Raw genomic sequence first — 20474 nt, forward strand, 5'->3', positions numbered from 1 at the left:
ACCAGGGCCTAGATTCAAATCTGGTGCCACAACCACTCCCCAGCTGTGTGAACTCTGAGTTCTTAACCTTGCTGTACTTCATGTTATTTACCTCGTCAAAGACAAAACCTGGACGGGTAAGGAGATTGATTTCATTCAGGTTACAGCAATAGGGAGAGCATCCCAGTTCAGACATCAACGTGCACATTACCTCAGGTAAAGCACAACATTGTTAATCTATAAAATGCTGAAAATACCCATCTCATAGATGTGATGTGAGTTAAATAATCTATGTTATCACTTAGCACAGTGCTAGGCACATACAGGGTTGTCATATTCAGCAAATAAAAATACAGGACAATATAATGTTCTGTATTCGCCATACAATAAGGCAATATTTGGGATGTCCTTATATATATTTTTAATTTTTATTTATTTATGATAGTCACACACACACAGAGAGAGAGAGAGAGATAGGCAGAGACATAGGCAGAGGGAGAAGCAGGCTCCATGCACTGGGAGCCCGATGTGGGATTCAATCCCGGGTCTCCAGGATCGCGCCCTAGGCCAAAGGCAGGTGCTAAACCGCTGCGCCACCCAGGGATCTCAGGATGTCCTTATATTAAAAACTTATGTGAAATTCAAATTTAAATATTCTAGGGATGCCTGGGTGGCTCAGCGGTTGAATCTGCTTTCAGCTCAGGGCATGATCTCAATTCTGGAATCGAGTCCCACATCGGGCTCCCTGCATGGAGCCTGCTTCTCCCTCTGCCTATGTCTCTGCCTCTCTCTCTCTCTGTGCCTCTCATGAATAAATAAAATCTTAAAAAAGAAAAAGTAAAAAAACCCACAAATTTAAATGTTCTATATTTTGTCTGGCAACTTTTGGCACACAGTGAGGTCACAAATGTTAACTTATTGGAATTGGGGAGCTTCATTTTTTTTTTTTCATTTTCAATATATATCACAAAGACAGGATTTCTCTTCCTGCTAAATGGCAGGGTTTTTTTGTTTGTTTTCTTTTTTTGAAGACAATCTCAAGTCCCAGAAGAGTAATGGCAGCGCTGGGAGCTAGGGAGATGGTGGCCACAGACCATCTTAGGGCTTCTTCGGGGTAAAGCTCACCTACTTTCTCCATGCTCTCTTCCCTGACTCTGGCCTCGGGTCATCTTTTTGCTTTTTTTTGTTTGTTTGTTTGTTTTGGGTCATCTTTTTGGAAGCACGAGGTGGTAACACAGAGATTGCCACTCAAGAGCCTCGGTCTCTAAGGTACCGCCTCGAGGGAAGGTGTGGTCTCTAACCACCTCCCCGACCTCCCGCTGAATTGGGGGGGAGGACTGGCAAGTCCTCTTTCAGTGCCGTTGGACTTGAGCTCCCAAGCACCGCGTGCAAGGAGAGGGAGGATCTGCATTCCTGAATTATTTTTGAAAACCAAAATCTCGGGTGTTTCGGAGAACGAAATTTCTGTAAAATTCCAGGAAACTGCTAGCTGCACCAGGGTGGACGTCTGAGGCCTTCGGGCAGATTCTGGGCGACATCGCTCGTTCTAAGGTAGCTCTGGGTCGCTCCTGTAAAATGAGAATAACAAAATTCAATCAATCAATCAATCAATCAATCAATCAATCGAACCGAGAACAACAACAGCTAGGCGTTTCCACGACCACCAGCCTGTACGCTGGCCTCCTGCCGCCCTCGGCTCATCCCCAGAGCCGGGCACGGCGCCAGGCGCGTCGTTCGGGGCATGAACGACGGGGAAGTCGCGGTGAGGAAGCCAGGGTCGCCTCCCCCGCCCAGGACGCGGCCCGCAGCGGCCACCGAACCGCAAACCGCAGCTTCACTTCCGCGCCCAGGAAGCGCCGCGGCCTCAGCGCCCCGAGCGCCCGCCTTTCCTCCCAGCATGCTCCGCGCCGGCGCGTCCCGCGATTGGCTGCGCCGCCCCCACGTGACGCTGCGCCGGCGGCGGCGGCGGTTGCCGGGGCGACGGCCCGAGAGGTGGCGGCCGAGCGGGTTCGGCGCGGATGCCCGCGGCGGTGCAGCAGGTAAGCGCGGCCGCAGAATCCGCAGCTCCGGGCGGGAAGCAGCAGTGTGGGGGGCCCGAGGGCCGCAGGAAAGCCGGCGTGGCAGCCGCCCCCCGACACCCCCGTGTCTGGTCCGCCGCCCTGGGCCCGAGGCCGCCTCCTGGACCGACGGAGGAGCGGCCCGCGGCTTCCCGCAAGCCGACCCGGATCTGTGCCTCAGTGGGCCAAACGTGAGGGGCCGCGTCTCCCCGCGGGGCGAGCGGGTGGCCTCCGTTACCCGCATCAGCGCCGCCTCCCCAGACTTCATCCCACCTGAGCCAAAGTAGGATGCCAGCCATGCATGCTCGTCCTCCAGGCAAATCCCATAGCCTTCCCCTTCCCCGCCAGCTCGTCGGTCCTAGAGCCCCTCGTGTAGAAACGAAGCCGCCACACTGCAACCCCCCAAGAGTGGCTGAAGTTTTCTCTAGTTCCTGCATCAAGCAGTAGAGCAGTGCTTCGCAAACTTGCGTGTGCATAGAAATCACCCCCGGGGGGCCACCTGGGTGGCTCAGTGGTTGAGCATCTGCCTTTGGCCCAGGTCGTGACCCCCGGGGTCCTGGGATCGAGTCCCACGTCCGGCTCCCCGCATGGAGCCTGCTTCTCCCTCTGCCTGTGTCTCTGCCTCTCGCTCTCTGTCTCTCATGAATAAAGAAGTATTATCTTAAAAAAAAAAAAAATCAGCCGAGCAGCTTGTTTAAAACAGTTTCTGGGCATCATGCCACCCTGGTGTTGAGTAAGATCACGGTGGTTCTAGGAATTTCATTTGCACAAGCATCCCGGGTGATTCCGATTGAGGTGGTGCCCGCATTTGGAGTAATGGTGTGTAGTGGTTAACAGCGGTCTGGATTTAAATTCCGGCTTTTGGCCCTTACTGGCTGGATTATTGGGAGCACCAAGGTCTTCTTGAGCCTCAGTTACCTCATCTATAAAAGAATATAAATCATATTCACCTCTCAGGTTTATTGTGAAAATCAAATGTGAAGCATTTTGCACGTTGCCTGGCATACAATAAATTCTTAATAAAGGGGGCAGCCCTAGTGGCTCAGTGGTTTAGCGCCGCCTTCAGCCCAGGATGTGACCTTGGAGACCCAGGATCGAGTCTCCCGTTGGGCTCCCTGCGTGGAGCCCGCTTCTCCCTCTGCCTGTGTCTCTGCCCCCCCGCCCCTGTCTCTCATGAATAAATAAATAAAATCTTTAAAAAATCTTAATAAATGAACTTTTATGATATAAAGGTTTAGAGAGAATTCTGATTTCTGAGAATGTCAGAGTAATGGGATACCCAACAGTGGCTCACATTCACTGATAAGGGCAGACTCTTATTCAAATGAAGGTCTTGAAGAACTTCTCCAAGGAATTGATGTTTATTAAGCACCAGGGTTAGCCACGTGAAAAAAAGAGGAGGAAAATGGTGCAGAGAGAAGAGTATGTGCAAAGGCCCTGAGGTAGGAAGGAGCTTGAGTTCTCAAAAAACAACAAAGTTTTCTTGTTCTAGGGTCTTCAGAAATGCTGTTCTTTCTGCTTGGACTTGATCTATTTGTAAATATCTTGGGTGTCTATCATGCCTTCCAGGTGGTTAGTTAAATAAATTTACTTATTTAATTGTATTTATTTTAGAGAGAAAGAGTGCATGAGTAGGGGGCTGCTTGGGGAGGGGAAGAGGGAGAGGGAGAGTCAGAATCTTAAGCACATGCCACACCCAGTGTGGAGCCCAAGGAAGGGCTCAGTTTCACGACCCTCATATCATGACCTGAGCCAAAATCACGTCAGCTTAATCAACTGAGCCACTCCGGTAGCTTAATCAACTGAGCCACTCAGGTACCCCTGGAGGGATCACATTTAAATCTACCTCCCTGCATTTGTAAACAGGGTAATAAGTGTAGCAGTAGAAGTAAACGTAGAGTTCAGAGAGGAGGAGGAGAATTGCCTTGATAGGGAAGGAAGGGAAGGGGTTCGTGGAAGACCTGAAGGAGGTCAGTTCTGGGTTAAGTTAGCACAATGAGTGAAGTTTGTGGTGGGGCGAGTACATCAAACAGAAGTTTTGGGATTTGTGAAAGAGCATGCGGTACAGAGGAATGCTGGGGGTTTACCACTGGTGGGCCTCATGTGGGGAAGGGGTAGGGGCAGCAGTGAGAGGGGCAGGGGTGGTGTGGATCCAGAGAAGGGCTGCAGAGATGGTGGTCCTTAACAGCAGGCGGCCTTTCTTCTTCTGTATCTGGCAGGTCTGCAGGTGCCAGAAGGGTAGGTGTCCTCCCTGCTACTTGCAGATCACTGCCTTCCTTCTTCAAAACTCCCAGCTCCATTGAAGTGCATACCCCAGTCTTGACCACTTGCTGCCCCACCTTGAGGCCGACACCTCCTGGGAGTGCAGTTGTCACCCCGCGAAGGCTATAGCGCCTGGCTGCCTGGCTTGCTGTCTACCTCTCCACCTCCTCTACTTCATTTTTAGGGATTTCACCATCCTGGCTCCAGTTTCTTCATCTTTTAGGCATCTTTTTTGTCCCATTCTCTTTACTCACTCCCATGATCATGAATGTTTTATTACTGGATCACCCCCTAAATCAAGCACCCATTCCACTCTGATCATGCTTTTTATCTTTCAAGCGCCCGTGGATGTGCCTCTGAAGCAGATCTTAGGCCCAGTGCCCTCTTAGGCAGGAGTTTGACACTGTTGCTTTTTCACTGCCCAACAACCCCCCATGTGCTTCCCCTCCTCTCCCTTTGCTGCTCTATAACTGTTGCACTTGTCTTCTCTTTCCCTTGTCTTCTGGAAAAACCTCACCCTGGCTAGCCTAACTCAGAGAGCTGAGAGTGGCTGGAGAAAGACTACAAAATCATGCAGACTGGTTCCATTTTGGATTTTAGTCCATGAGTCTTAAGCAGACTCTCAATACCAGAAATCCTGCCACGTGTCCGTAGGCACTTTGGTTCCTCCCTTCTCTTCTCTTTCGGCTGTCACATGCTTCTGACTGTCAGCTCATGACATTGTTTCTTGTTTTCCTCATCACTGAGTCTGTCTGTGTCTTTGGTCAGTACCCATGTCCTCTGCCCTCCCTCTGTATTTGGGGGGTGGACCATCCCTGCCCTATCTAGAGCCTGGCCCTCCAGTGGGACTCTGGATGCGGCAAGGACCTAGCTTCCTTACCCATCTCCCCTCCTCTGCCTCAATTTGTCCTTCTCTAACTGGGTCATTCCCATCACTTTAAAAACCTGCTGCTGTAACATCCTCCACCTTAAAAAACCTCCCATCTCTTTCCAGCCACCACTCCCCCTCCTTTCCTCTCCTTTTTGTGACAGATCTCCCTGTCTGTCCTTTGTTACTTCTCTTGCTCTCTTTAGTCCTTTCGAGGCAGGCACCTCTCATCACTGCTCGTACCTCTGTGTTGCCAAATCCAGGGCTTCAGTCTTCTGCCTTCGTGTTACTTGACCACAAGTAGTCGCAGTTGATGTGGGGACCACCTTCCTTGGCTTCCAGGTGCTACAGTCTCCTGGTTGTGTCCCACCAACGGGTCACTGCTCTTGCTTCGTCTCTTGCTGGCTGCTTCTCTTCGGTCCCTGAATGGTCCAATGCTCAGGCCCAGGCCTTCTCCTTAGGAGTCCTGTTTGGGATCCTTGTCTCCTGAAATGCCATCTTTATGCTGACAGTTCCCAAATGCTTGCCTCCAGCTCCTGCCTTTCCCTTTACTCTGGACTCACATGCCCCGACCTTCTCAGTACCCAGCTCAGATGCCTCATGGGCCTGGGACTCTTGTGACTGGCCCAGGACTCTTGCACTGGCCTCTCAGATGCACCCCCCCCCCCATTTTTCCCACCTCAGCAAACGGTATCTGTCTCAGCCCTAGCATCGCCCTTCACTTTTCCCCCTCACATCATCCACCTCTGGTCCATCAGTGGGTCACACCACCTCCCTTTTGCATTTGGAACCCTAAAACCCTTCACAGAGTTCCTGTTGCTCCTCCAAACTTCCCTCATCACCAGCTTGGGCTTTGCAGTGGCCTCCTTACCACCGTGTTCCCTCAGGCTTCCCCATGCAGCAGACCCTGCTGTTAAGAACGTAGATCTGATGGTGGCAGGCCCCTCCCAGTCCCCTCTCCAGGCTTCCTGTCACCCTGAAGCTGCTAGCTCACAGAAGGCCTATCTGACCTGCTCTGGGCCCTCATGGCCTCCATGCCTGGCTTCCCTCACCACACCTCTGTCCCTCAGCACTCCACCGCCTGAGTACTTGCAGCTCCCTCTCCCCCAGACCCAGAAGTGCTCAGGTCCTCATGTCTCTGCCCATGTGGTCTCAAGGAGGCCTTCACCCACGTCATCTAAAGTGACCCTATGCCATTCTTCTCCAAACTGTCCCCTTCCTTGCTTTATTTTCCCCGTATCTGATATTACTTCCATCCAGTAAGTATTTTTGAGCAACTATAGCATGCCAGGCACTGGCCATGCCAGGGAAATGGAGGTTCCTCCTAAATCCACAGGGAGCACTACTTAATGTAGGAATGTTCAGTCAGGTAGTGGTTAGTGCTGTTGAGAAAAATAATGCTGGACAAAAGACTAGGAGGTGATGGGGCTGACCCCTTACAAAGGGTAGTCAGGGCAAGTCTCTCTGAGGAGGTGACATTTAAGTGACCTGAATGAGATGAGGGTGTCAGGAGGGTGTCTGCAGTAAGTGCAAAGTCCTCGAGAGAGAGAGGACAGGCATGTGCTGTGGACATCCAGTGAGTGCAGCCACATGGCAGCCACTGTGGCTCAAGTTAACAGAGCAGAGGAGAAAGTGTGGAAGGGAAGGATCACTTGGTAATAGGATAGAAATTCAAGTGGAGATAGAAGGGATGGAAGACTGTGTCCCCGTACCTTGGGGGAGATGAAGCCACAAATGATAGTGAGACAAAGAGAATGAAAAGGAGGAAATTACTACTTTTAATCTCCCTGACTTGTGCTCAAATAAGTCAATGGACTCTAATGGGCAGATCAAATGTAATGTTACAGAATCATGTTCCTGTAACCATAAGAGATCTGATGATTCTCCACTTTTTGCATGTGAAAGAGGCCCCAAGTTTTAGTGACTTGCCCCAGACCAGGTGCCAGTGAATGGGAAGGTTAGTATTAGTGCCCAGACCTTTTCATTCCTCTGGTGTGATGGGCAGCTAGTGTGGGTGAAGAGCCTGGGAGTGGGGCACCAGGAGTAGCTGCTTTGGGCACACCTGGGGACAGAAAAAGTAGGAAGTGCTTTTTAAAAAGGTTCGCGAGGGATCCCTGGGTGGCTCAGCGGTTTAGCACCTGCCTTTGGCCCAGGGCACAATCCTGGAGTCCCAGGATCGAGTCCCACGTCGGGCTCCCTGCGTAGAGCCTGCTTCTCCCTCTGCCTGTGTCTCTGCCTCTCTCTCTCTCTCTCTGTCTATCATGAATAAATTTAAAAAAATTAAAAAAAATAAAAAGGTTCGCGATATATTTTTTTAAGATTTTATTTATTCATGAGAGACACAGAGGGGCAGAGACACAGGCAGAGGCAGAAGCAGGCTCCATGCAGGGAGCCCGATGTGGGATTCCATCCCGGGATCCCAGGATCACGCCCTGGGCCGAAGGCAGGCGCTAAACTGCTAAGCCACCCGGGGATCTCCAGTTCGTGATATTTTATCTATTTAAATGTTTGGAAATGTATATAGATGTTGTCCATCCATAAATATAACTTTAAAAAACTTGACTGTGGGGCTCCTGGGTGGCTCAGTCAATTAAGCATCGGACTCTAAGTTTTCGGTCAGGTCATGGTCTCAGGGTCATGAGATTGAATGCCCAGTGTGGAGCTTGCTTGAGATTCTCTCTGTCCCCCTGCCCTCCTCCTCCACTGCCCCCTCCACCCCCCCCCCCCCGCACAGCTTGTGTGCACACGCTCTCTCTCTAAACAAAAAACAAAAACTGACATAATGCATTCTCTGTTGCATGACCGTATGTATGTTAACACTTGTGTAAATGGACACCACTTCCTCCCCCATTATTGTAAGGCTAAATGATTGTGGTCTTTGGAAAACATTAAAGATTTCTTGCAAAAAAGTAGTATCTCATATCTTTTTGTGAATGGTTACTATTTTTTTTTTTTTTTTTTATTTATGATAGTCACAGAGAGAGAGAGAGAGAGAGAGGCAGAGACATAGGCAGAGGGAGAAGCAGGCTCCATGCACCGGGAGCCTGACGTGGGATTCGATCCTGGGTCTCCAGGATCCCGCCCTGGGCCAAAGGCAGGCGCCAAACCGCTGTGCCACCCAGGGATCCCCTGAATGGTTACTATTTTTTTACTTGGAGGTTCTTTTCATTTCTATCAGATTAATTTTAATGCATATCCTTCTTTAAGGTAAACGATTGAACCCTATCAAATTCTGTTTTGTTCTAAAATGCACTTTGTGGTCTTGACTGTTTGAATTACGCATAACATGTTATGGCACATTAGAAAACCAAATAAGAAGAATAATCTTTCCCGGTCTCACTACAATCCTCGATTCTCATTGACACCACCTTCTAGCCATGTTCATATTCATTTTTTTTTCATATTCATTTAAGTAGTTGTCAAGGAAGAAGGAATTACTTTGGACATTAGCCTCCATCTTTCCTAGTGCTGCTGTGATAAATTACCATCAGATAAGTGACCTAAAACAACACAGATTTTTTTTTTTTTAAGATTTTTATCCCTTTATTCATGAGAGACACGGAGAGAGAGGCAGAGACATAGGCAGAGGGAGAAGCAGCTCCCTCTGGGGAGCCTGATGCAGGACTTGAGCCCAGGATCCCGGGATCACCCCCTGAGCCAAAGGCAGAAGCTCAACCACTGAGCCACCCAGGTGCCCCAAAACAACACAGATTTATTATCTTATAGTTCTGGAGGTCAGAAGTCCAAAATGGGTCTCTCTGAGCTAAAAATCAAGGTGTTCACAGGGCTTGTTCATTTGGGAAGGCTCCAGAGGAGAATCTGTTCCTTGTCTTTCTGAGCTTCTAGAGGCTGTCTGCATTCATTTCTTGGCTTGGGACCCTTCCTCTACCTTTAGGGCAAGCAGTGCATCCACTCAGATAGTGACCCTCTCGCCTCCTTATAAGGATCCCCGTGATTATGCTGGGTCCACCAGATAATCCTAGATACTCACTCTCCCTATTTTAAGGTCAGCTGATTAGCAACCTTAATTCCACGTGCAACATTAATCCCCTCTTGCCATTCAACGTAACATATTCACAGGTTTTGGGGATTAGGATGGCGGCCATTCAGCCCACCACAGCCACCTTTTTATGATTTCACAGATGGTTGAAATGAAAGCTTTTCTCTTATACTTTTGCCTTGTTCAGATTTCTGCTGTGAGAATTAACAGTAACAGTTCAATATGGGGGATATCCTGGCTCATGAATCAGAATTACTTGGACTTGTGAAAGAGGTATGTTCTACAAAACACAGGTTGCAGAAAAAGAGATCTTGAAAACTTGTGTTTTAAAATACAACAAATTTTATAGTGCCTTATAACGTGTTTTCTATCCTTATCATATAGCATGATACTTTTTAAAAAATTTTAACTTAATTGAAATCTTAAAGCCCCTTGTAAAAATTTCTTTAAAGAAAATTGTAATAGTAACATATGCTCATGGTAAAGATTCAAACAATGTGGAAGTATGAAAAGTTCATTTCCCTGTTCCACTCCTGCAGTGACCACCATTAGTGGGTTAATCTATTTTTCCAGACTTTTTTTTCCCCATGAATATTTAAAATATATTTACACATCTATAATTTGTTTTACAAAATGGAACAATGCTGCACACATTGTTCCAAAACTTGGCTTTTCTCTATCAATAGTATAGTGTGAATATCTTCCTGTGATCTGCCTCATACTCTTCAATGCTTTAGAATTTTCATTGAGTGGCCGTATCTACTTAACTTGTTGCCTGGTGGACATTTAGGTTTCCTACGCTGAAAGCTTTTAAAGGACAGGACCCACACCTTATGCTTGTTTATATTCTCTACGTACTTTTTAGCACATAGTTGGTGCTAAAGAAACTGCTGGTGCTGTTTTTTAGTCTGTGACTAGACCATTCACCAGGCACTGTGAGCCGTGGCAGTGGAGTGAGGCATCTACCCTGGAAACGCAGCTTTGGAGTTCATTGTTGTGATCGTGAATAAATCCTTAAAGCCATCACTGCAAAGGGTTGGGGACAGGGCCTGGGGACATAGGCCACTCGGAGGAGGTGGAAACCAAAAGATGGGCCTACCACAAACAGAAGGAGGGCGGGAGAGCATGGGGAGCATAAGTAGAGTGCATGGTAGGGAAAGCCAGGGAGAGGGTCTTCCCGGGACAGGTGGTGAGCATGAGTGCTGTGCTTAAGGATCACCAATGATGGTACCTGTCTCTTAATGTGGCGTGGCTTCTGTCCTTAAGGACAGGAATTCTTTCCAGTGCCTGTTTCAGCAGCAAATTCCCAGAGACCTAGCAGACCCAAAGCCGGCCTTCTGAGGATCACTTCTGCCTTTTCCAGACTGCTGAAGACATCAGTTTATTTCCATTGATAAATGAGTCATGCAGCTCACATTTTCTTTCTTTTCTTTTTTTTTTCACATTTTCTTTCTGAAAACAAATTTATTTTCTGTAAATAAGCATTTTCTGTGATTGCCTTTCTAGGCTTTTGGTATGTGTGTCAATTAAGTAAATTATAAGCTGGATCCCAGGTTCTCCCAAAGATGACAGTTCATTAACCCCATTATAAATTGGTGATAACACTGAGCCTGTACAATTACATCAAAGACAGTTGCTTTGTTGATGTTAAAATAGAGAAATGTATATACATTTATGTTCTTTTTTTATAGTACTTAGATTTTGCCGAATTTGAAGACACCTTGAAAACATTTTCAAAAGAATGCAAAATGAAAGGAAAGCCATTATCTAAAACAGCAGGTGGCTCTTTAAAGGACTCCAAATCATTGATCATCCAGGTAACATTTTGCTTTTTTTGATCTCTGTCAATAATCGAGATGTTCCCAACTTGTAAGAAATGCTATTACAGAATATTGGAATTGTTTCTGGTAACTTGGTCAGAGTGACTTTTATTTTATTTGTTTTATTTTTTTTTTAAGATTTTATTTATTTATTCATGTGCAACACAGAGAGAGAGAGGCAGAGACACAGGCAGAGGGAGAAGCAGGCTCCATGCAGGGAGCCCGACGTGGGACTCGATCCCTGGTCTCCAGGATCACGCCCTGGGCTGCAGGTGGCACTAAACCGCTGAGCCACCCGGGCTGCCCTTATTTGTTTTATTAATTGATTTATTTTTAAAATAAGCTCTATGCCCAATGTGGGGCTAGAACTCACAACTCTGAGATCAAGAGTCACATGCTCTACCAACTGTGAGCCAGCCAGGCACCCTCCCAGGCACCCCCAGAGTGACTTTTAGATACTCAGGTGTTTTTGTGTGAATTGGTAATGTCATTCTTTTTTTTTTTTTTTTAAAGATTTATTTATTTACATTAGAGAGAGGGAGAGTGTGCAAGCAGGGAGAGGGGCAGAGGAAGAGGGAGAGGCAGACTCCCTACTGACCAAGGAGCCTGCCTAGGGGCTCTATCTCACGACCCTGAGACCATGGCCTGAGTTGAAATCAAGAGTCAGATTCAGGGCAGCCCCCGTGGCGCAGAGGTTTAGCGCCGCCTGCAGCCCAGGGTATGATCCTGGAGACCCTGGATCGGGTCCCATGTCGGGCTCTCTGTATGATGATGCCTGCTTCTCCCTCTGCCTGTGTCTCTGCCTCTCTCTCTCTCTCTGTCTCTATGAATAAATAAATAAAATCTTAAAAAAAAAAGAGTCAGATTCAACCAACTGAACCACCTAGGCGCCCCAGTAATGTCATCTTTAATCTGAGTACCTTCCCTAGGAAATGTGTTGTGACATAGTATCTTTAACATACATGCATTTCTGTTTATTTTACTTATTTTAATTTTTTATTTTATTTATTTTTCAAGATTTTATTTATTTTTAAAAAAAGATTTTACTTATTTATTTATGAGAGACACACAGAGAGAGAGCGAGGCAGAGACACAGGCAGAGGGAGAAGCAGGCTCCATGCAGGGAGCCCGATGTGGGACTCGATCCTGGGTCTCCAGGATCACGCCCTGAGCCAAAGGCGGCACTAAACCGCTAAGCCACCGGGGCTGCCCTCAACCCTAGCTCTTAATGATCATCATTCTACCTCTGTTTCTATGAATTTGACTGCTTAAGATACTTCATATTAAGTGGGATCATACAGTATTTTTCTTTTTGTGACTGGCTTATTTCATTTAACATAATGTCCTCAAGGTTTATCCATGTTGTTGCATGTGACAGTGTTTCTTTTTAAAGCTGAAGGATATTTCATTATCTGTCTATACCACATTATGTTTATCCATTCCTCCACCAATGGACATTTGAGTTGCTTCCACCTCTTGGCTATTATGAATAGTGCTGCTGTGAATGTAGGTGTACAAATGCCTCTTTGAGATTCTGCTTTCAGTTATTTTGGATATATATTCAGAAGTGTATTACTGGATCATATGGTACTTCTATTTTTAATTTTCTGAGGAAACTTCATACTATTTTCCACAGTGATTTCATTTTACATTTCCTTCAACAATGCACAGGGATTATAAGTTCTCCACATCCTTACCAATACTTGTTGTTTTCTGTTTTGTTTTTTTTTGATAGTAGTCATCCTAATGGATGTGAAGTGATATCTTGTGGCTTGGGTTTACATTTCTCAGATGTATTCAGGTCTGTTTTTCTTTTTTTTTTTTTTTTTTTAAAGATTTTTTATTTATTCATTCATGAGAGAGAGAGATAGAGAGGCAGAGACACAGGCAGAGGGAGAAGCAGGCATCATACAGAGAGCCCGACGTGGGACTCGATCCAGGGTCTCCAGGATCACGCCCTGGGCTGCAGGCGGCGCCAAACCGCTGCGCCACCGGGGCTGCCCTGGGTCTGTTTTTCTATAACTTTAAAGACCTCGAAACTTTCTGATTGCCACAAACATATGTTTTCTGCTCATTCAATAAATAGCTGTGCCTACTATGATAGCTCTTCTGAACAAAAATACCTGAAACAGCAGCTTAGCAAAATATCGTGTCAGTGGCACTCAACAAATGGAGAATTTCCCTAAGCACAGTTCTGTAAGATGTGTGTGTGTGTGTTTATAAGTTATTTTTGATAGTGTGTAAATATTCTAATCTTGGTGACTCTGGCTGGGATCATGTTTTATATTAGAGAAGATCACTAATATTTCTGACTGTATGAGTTATAACACTGGATTGCTTTGTATGTCGATATTATTTTAAATGCAGTGATTTTTCAGGTACAGAATATGAATCATAAGTTAGGATGACTTTTATTTTTTAATTTTTAATTTTTTAAAAAGATTTTATTTATTCATGAGAGACAGAGAGAGAGAGAGAGAGAGAGAGGCAGAGACACAGGCAGAGGGAGAAGCAGGCTCCATGCAGGGAGCCTGACGTGGGACTCGATCCTGGGTCTCCAGGATCATGCCCTGGGCTGCAGGCGGCACTAAACCGCTGAGCCACCCTGCCGCTGAGCAGGCAGCCACCGCTGCCCGTAGGACGGCTTTTAGATGTGATTATAATGATACAGGGAAGGTTTGTGGTCCCAGGTCTACAAATGAAGAATTCAGAACAAACTCTACATGGTCCATTTGAACATGTGGACTTTGCCAAGCCACATAAGAAAATACCTTGACTCGAAGCCTTAAAATACTTAATACTCAACTCATTCACACAAAGAACTCTTGGTCACTAGCCCTCTCTGGGGAGAGTGGCTTGCAGGGATGGCAGGGTTTGCTTAGAGTTCAGCAGAGGTGAGCCTGGAGTGGGGTCAGGCCCCAGCAGCACTGCCACTTGGGAAGATCCCCTTCACCTTTGTATCAGTCAGTAATGGGGTTTCTCCTAGTTCTTCAGAGGTGGCAGTGCTTGACTGTTTGTACTTTATTTGGGCACCTCCCTTCCCATGGTTGTTGACAGGCTGTCCTTTACTTCTTCCAAGACTGAGGAGCCAAGACCTTCCAGAGTAGGGTAATATTCAGTTGTTCTTGATCACATGGTAGAAAACATTTCTGTAATAATCACAGTTAAAGATTCTTGACTCTGAGATCATGACCCAAGCCAAAACCAAGAGTTGGTCGACAACTGACTGTGCCACCCAGGCACCTTGAAGATTTTTTTTAAAAAAGATTTTATGTATTTATTCATGAGAGACAGAGAGAGAGAGAGAGGCAGAGACACAGGCAGAGGGAGAAGCAGGCTCCATGCAGGAAGCCTGATGTGGGACTTGATTCTGGCACCCCGGGATCACGACCTGAGTTGAAGGCAGACGCTCAACTGCTGAGCCACCCAGGCGTTCCCCCGAAGATTCTTTATTAATGAATGTTTTTAAGCATAACCAGACACTACAACTTTGTGCGGTACGTTCCCATTTTATAATATTAACAAGCTTATTTCTAAAAAACCTAAAAAAAAGGAGGAAAACTATAAAGACATCTAAAAAAAGTATAAAAGAACAATGACCAATTAGTGGTGATGCATAATGGCCTTGTGTGTGTGTGTGGGGTGGGTGTGGATTGGAGGTTCTACAGAAAATCCAGTCCAAGAAAAGCTTTTGCAAATGAACACAAAATGTAGGTCTTAGTATCTTGGGCATATGATACAGTAAGGAAAATAATATGGATCACATGGTTTGGGATTGTTAGGATGTTCTGTCCATTTTGCCTTAACACCTAAATCTGCAAAATTATGCAGCAGGTATTTTCAGTGGGTCACTTATCATTCTTGTTGTGAGGCTGGTGGCATGACAGTTGCCCCCTCCTTTCCCCAGAATTCTCTATTTCAGCGTTTGCATAGTAAGTTTGGAAACTGCCCTGCATAGTCAGGCTCACAGAGCCCTGAGGTTGGAAGAGTACCAGGCCTTTGCTCCTTCCTCCATCTCCAGCCTATGTGTCCCTGTTTCTGTAATTGGTGGACATAGACAGTCCTGTATGGGTGTGTTGGGATCTGTAATCATTTCCCAAGTGCCATCTTGATGGGACATGCTTTAACGACAGGGAGCAAATGGCAGCACCCACCACCCAGGCCTGGGATTGACTGGAGCTGTCACTCCAGGACTCAGCTGGGCGTCAGCAAGCTTCTGTATGTGAGGTGAGTTCTGCTGAGGCCTGGCTGTGCTTTGGGTCTGGCCTGGTTTTTATCGATCACAGGCTGTGGGTCAGCAAGTCTATTGGGGGACTTCAGTGTGTTTATGTGCCTTTGAGTTTTCTGGCCTCAAGTCCTTGGCCTATGCCTGGCACCTTCCACTTCAGAGACTTAAATGTTTTATCTCTTCCTTGTAAAGCCGAGACTTGTTTTTGCAACCAGGGTTGGTTTGTGGGAATCTCAGCCTAAGATACTTGAAGCCATTGAGCTCTATGTTTTTCTGTCTCTTGTCTTGAGAAGGAAACTGAGTTTTCATCACACTGGAACCATGCATGGAGTGTGTGGGGTATCCAGGGTATTGGGTAGACTGTGAGAATTTGGGGTGTTGGGAGAATGGGCATCTCTTATGACTGGGGCTCAGACTGATATCTTCTCCACAGAAGAACCTCGTTACTGCATTTGACAATGGAGACCAGAAGGTGTTCTTCAGTTTGTGGGAGGAGCACGTTCCCAGTTCCATCCGAGATCATGACTCCCTTGCCCAGAAGTTGGAATTCTATCTTCATATCCATTTTGCCATCTATCTTCTGAAACACTCCATAGGGAGACCTGTAGGTTCCCTTTGTGATTTGGGTGGGTCTGAGTGGTGTGTTCAAGGGAAATGTTAGCTTTGTTTTGTAAATGAGCATTAATTTAGTTTTGTGGCCATTTTATCATATTGTATCCAAGGAGTAGACGTCTTGTGTTCTGTGCATGATTTTCTGTCTCATTCCCAGAAATTTATTTTCTCATTTATATGGAAAGTTAATAATTTCTGTACTGAAAACTATATGGTTTTCCTCAATGCCTCAAATTTTTGAAAACCCAGCAAAATAGTTTCCTTATTTGGCAACTTAACATAAATACATGTACATGTATTAACATAAATACATGTCTAAGAGAACACCCACTGAGACCACATATTAGTCTGTTAGAAGAGAAATGTAGGCTTAAGCTGTGGAGATGTGCCTGTTTGTGAAGGTCTGTCTGACGGTGGGCTGAACGTAGCCTCTGCAGTCCTTCCACAGAGGTGCAGCAGGCACGGCTGAGAGCACCTGCTGCTGTGGCCGCTGAGCCTCCAGGAGCAGAGCAAATGAGAGAAGGGAACAGGGCCATGTTGACATTTGACCACGTACATTTCTTTAGTGGCTTCTACTGGCATTAGCTACTGCCCCCAAGCACCTGTTTTCACTTAGTAAGATGTTGGGGGGTGGTGCCTCAGAATAGGTCAGTGGTGGACAGAGCAGCTTCACAGTATGTCATGGTAGCCATTCCTGTTCTTCAAGACAGCGGTCATGAGGAGTGAGATCATGGGGGATTTTCACTTTATTTATTTCTGTTTTCTAATTATTTTATTTTGATGTAAGATTAAAAAAAGTCAATGAACATCATGTATTTTTTAAGCCTGGTGTCCAGAAGAGGGCTTCACATTGTAGACGGGGTGAGCTGTGTTGATTAGAAGAGCATACATACACAGGGTGCCCATATCTGGTGCAGCCAGGTAGTCAGGGAGGGAGAGTGCCTGATTCCAGGCTGAGCAGCTCAAGTCCTCCGACCTCACTGAGGCACAGGAGGCAATCAAAACCTGAGAGGGGTTGAGTGGCCTCAGATCACACGTGGAACCAGTGAAGCCTGCAAGATCAGTCCTTAGTTAGCTTTGCAAAGGAAAGGAGGAATGCTATGGAAGCTTCTGTTTCAAAAAACTATAAAGGTCCACCTGTTCACCCGTAGACACTTCTCCTGAGGGAGTCCTGGGAATGCAGGCTTATGTTCATGACCTGTGCCAAGTGGAAACAATGCACATGTCTAGTACTGGGGGAATTGGTTTAGTGAATTGTGATAGACCCACAAGGTGAGATTTTGTCCTGCCAGTAGAAATGATGTTTATGAAGAATTTTAAGGACATGAGGCCATGCCAATTATAAAGTAAAAGGACACAGATCGAACAATTTATCTAGTTCTCTGAAATTCCTGACAAAATTTGGGGTGAAATCAGGGGCGGTGTTAGAATGACTGGAGATAGCGTGCTTGCTCAGCCAGGTGGGGAGGATACCAGGCACGTGGTTGGAACTGAAGGAGCCTCGGAGAGAGGGTGGATAGACAGGGGACTGGGCATCCAGCAGGAGACCCCAAGTGAGCATCTTTCCTTCTTTGCAGGACAAAGAGGACCTGGATGAGAGGATTTCTTATTTCAGAACCTACCTGGAGACCAAAGGGGCAGCGTTGAGCCAGACTACGGAGTTTCTTCCTTTCTATGCTCTGCCTTTTGTTCCCAATCCCATGGTACACCCCTCATTTAAAGAGCTCTTCCAGGTGAGTGATGGCCTCTGAATCTTGGATCGGACCCTGGGCGGCATTGCGGTTTCACCTTGTCAATGCTAGTCGTTTCTGAATGATGCTGTGAAAAAAATGAAAAATTGCTTCTGTTTTCAGATAATTTTCTTTGACTAACTTTGCTTGTGCCACAAAATATGATTTTTTGGGGTTGTATTAAGACTTGTTAATCCAGACTAATGTAACTATTTTTAAATGTCCTTACTTCTTAAAACCATTCCATGCATACTTTTTCATTATCGAAAGGATAATTTTTATTCAGTTTCATTGAAAATTGGTAGCCTGGGGGAACCTGGGTGGCTCAGTTGGTTATAGGCATCTACCTTTGGCACAGGTCATGATCTTGGGGTCCTAGGATCAAGCCTACGTTGGGTTCCCTGATCAGCAGGAAGCATTGCTTCTCCCTCTGCCTCCCACTCATGTGCGCGCTCTCTCTCTCTCTCTCTCTCTCTCAAATAAATAAATAAATAAATAGATAAATAAATAAATAAAATCTTAAAAACAAAAAAAGGGAAGAAAATTGGTAGCCTGAAAAAAAACTAGATTATTTTACAGACTTGCTGGCCATGCACATTTTATTTTGTATTCAGAATCTCACTTGGCATATGTCTGATGATCTGGTTGTGTACTATTATTACTTCCTTCAGACTGCTTGCCTGGAGCTCCTTTAATTGTTACATTTCACCATCATTGACATTTCAGCATACTATTTGTTATCAGTGTTTATCCATTCTGGTAATTTTTGTGGACTTAATAAAATTAAGATGTCCCCTGAGAAGTTTATGAAAATGTGTTTAAGAGACTGAAATAATTGTGATGCAGTGGCTTTTTCTAAAGAAAGATCTCACACTGTTTCCAAGCATGTTTGGAGAGTACTCCTGTGCCACTGAACAACAGATGCACTTATCTTTCCAGACCCGGTATATCTCCGTCCCCTATTCCGTTATAATTTAGTCAAACACCTGTCAGCACTCCTGAATAGTAGCCACTAAATTGAAGTCCAGGGAGTTGGCTGATTTCATCACAGCAGGTTTGTTGTAGATTAGCCTAAGTTGAATTCTTTTTTTTTTTTTTTTGAAGATTTTATTTATTTATTCATGAGAGACACAGAGAGAGAGAGGCAGAGACACAGGCAGAAGGAGAAGCAGGCTCCACGCAGGGAGACTGACATGAGACTCGATCCTGGGTCTCCAGGATCACGCCCTGGGCCAAAGGCAGACGCTCAACTGCTGAACCACCCAGGCGTCCCGCCTAAGTTGAATTCTATGCTTGATTTTTTTGCCCATCCAAATTTAGTTTTGCTCCCTTCCTCTCTGAGAAGGTTGAAAATACATCATGGTTAAGGAAGGCGGTGAAACTTGAAAAGAAATGTTGGATTTTCTCATCGTGATGGCTTCTGTTTATGAAGATGATGGCACAGCAGTGTGGCTGCAGCTGAGGTCAGGCGGGGTGCAGGTGCCAGGGACAGTCCGACCCAGGTTGCAGCAGGCAACTCGCCTGCTCTGGCTTGGCATTCCAAGTCTGCAGAGCTCAGTACTCATGGGGAGTCCTTTTATTCCATTTTTTCCCCTTTTTGCTACTCTACATTATGTCCTTTCAGTGGACATGATAGATACTTGAGTATGTGTGCAAAATAAGATCTAAAGTTCGTGTCTTGGGATCCCTGGGTGGCGCAGTGGTTTGGCGCCTGCCTTTGGCCCGGGGCGCGATCCTGGAGACCCGGGATCGAGTCCCACGTCGGGCTCCCGGTGCATGGAGCCTGCTTCTCCCTCTGCCTGTGTCTCTGCCTCTCTCTCTCTCTCTCTGTGTGACTATCATAAGTAAATAAACATTTAAAAAAAAAATAAATAAAGTTCGTGTCTTCCTCCTCTTCCTGACCATCACAAGGACCATAGAATGCATTCACCTCCTTCATCCCCTTCCCAGCTCACCTGCTGTTCTTGTCAAGTATTCAGTTATATACTTTAACCCCACATGTTACAGATTCTTACTATTTTATGCAATCTGTGTATGTATGGATTTACTCTTCTATGTACCCATAACTGTGCTTGCTGTTCTATCTTGCATTAAGGACCTTCCATCTGTAATCATTTTCTCCTCTGCTTCACATACATCCTTTAGAGCCGAGCCTCCTGTAGCTGAAGATCTCTTCTTTCTGTCCTCACCCGTCTGAAATGTGTCTGTCGCTTTCTCAGACGGGTCCAAAGTGATAGATTTATACCCATTTTCTTTCTTTCTTTCTCTTTCTTTCTTTCTTTCTTTCTTTCTTTCTTTCTTTCTTTCTTTCTTTCTTTCCTGTTTCTTTCTCTTTCCTTCTTTTTAAAGATTTATTTATTTATTTTGCGAGAGCGATCGAGCATACATGCATGTGTGGGAAGGGGCAGAGGACAGGGAGAGAGAGAGCATCTCAAGGAGACTCCATGCTGAGCTCGGACCCCACAGTATGGGCTGGATCTCACAACCCTGAGATCCTGACCTGAGCTGAAACCAAGTTTTGGACGCTCAACCGACTGAGCTGTCCAGGCGTCCCAGACAGCTATTTTGTTTTATGACATTGAAGGTGATGTTATCACCTTACTCCCATTGTTGTTGTTGGAGGTCAGCCATGAGTCTAATCACCGTTCCCATGTAGGTGATCTGTCTTGTTTCTCTGACCTTTGAGGTTGTGTCATTTCACTCTGGTGTGTCTAGGGATAGATTTCTTTTCTTTCCTTTTCTTTTTAAAAAATATTTGATTTATTTATTCATGAGCGACACAGAGAGGCAGAGACATAGAGGGAGAAGCAGCTCCCTGCAGGGAGCCTGATAAGGACTCCATCCAGGACCCGGGGATCACAAGCTGAGTCAAAGGCAGACGTTCAACCACTGAGCCACCCAGGTGCCCCTAGATTTCT

At 46.0% G+C, this 20474-nt stretch overlaps 1 protein-coding gene and 1 long non-coding RNA gene across 7 annotated transcripts in view; one reads left to right on the top strand and one right to left on the bottom strand.

Annotated features, from left to right (window-relative positions):
• Positions 1–848: 848 nt before the first annotated feature.
• On the bottom strand, positions 849–1883 carry LOC144296540 (uncharacterized). The gene is made up of 2 exons (XR_013363638.1): positions 1800–1883; positions 849–1547 (listed from the first exon to the last, which is right to left on the bottom strand). It is a non-coding gene; the product is annotated as an uncharacterized LOC144296540 (long non-coding RNA).
• Positions 1884–1915: 32 nt separating this feature from the next.
• ARMC9 (armadillo repeat containing 9) overlaps positions 1916–20474 on the top strand; it is a 148057-nt gene continuing 129498 nt past the window's right edge. Inside the window, exons 1-5 of one of the 6 annotated variants that reach the window (XM_077869197.1) lie at positions 1916–2018; positions 9354–9439; positions 10858–10983; positions 15648–15818; positions 17404–17559. In XM_077869197.1, the coding sequence (XP_077725323.1) occupies positions 9389–9439; positions 10858–10983; positions 15648–15818; positions 17404–17559 (504 nt within the window). In that variant the 5' untranslated portion in view covers positions 1916–2018; positions 9354–9388. Of the gene's footprint in view, positions 2019–9353; positions 9440–10857; positions 10984–15119; positions 15214–15647; positions 15819–17403; positions 17560–20474 lie in introns of those variants that run through there. The other 5 variants (XM_077869200.1, XM_077869198.1, XM_077869203.1 and 2 more) reach the window with 5 other exon arrangements.

Source organism: Canis aureus, chromosome 24 (genome assembly GCF_053574225.1).
Source record: "Canis aureus isolate CA01 chromosome 24, VMU_Caureus_v.1.0, whole genome shotgun sequence".
In the NCBI taxonomy this organism is placed as follows: Eukaryota; Metazoa; Chordata; class Mammalia; order Carnivora; family Canidae; genus Canis; species Canis aureus.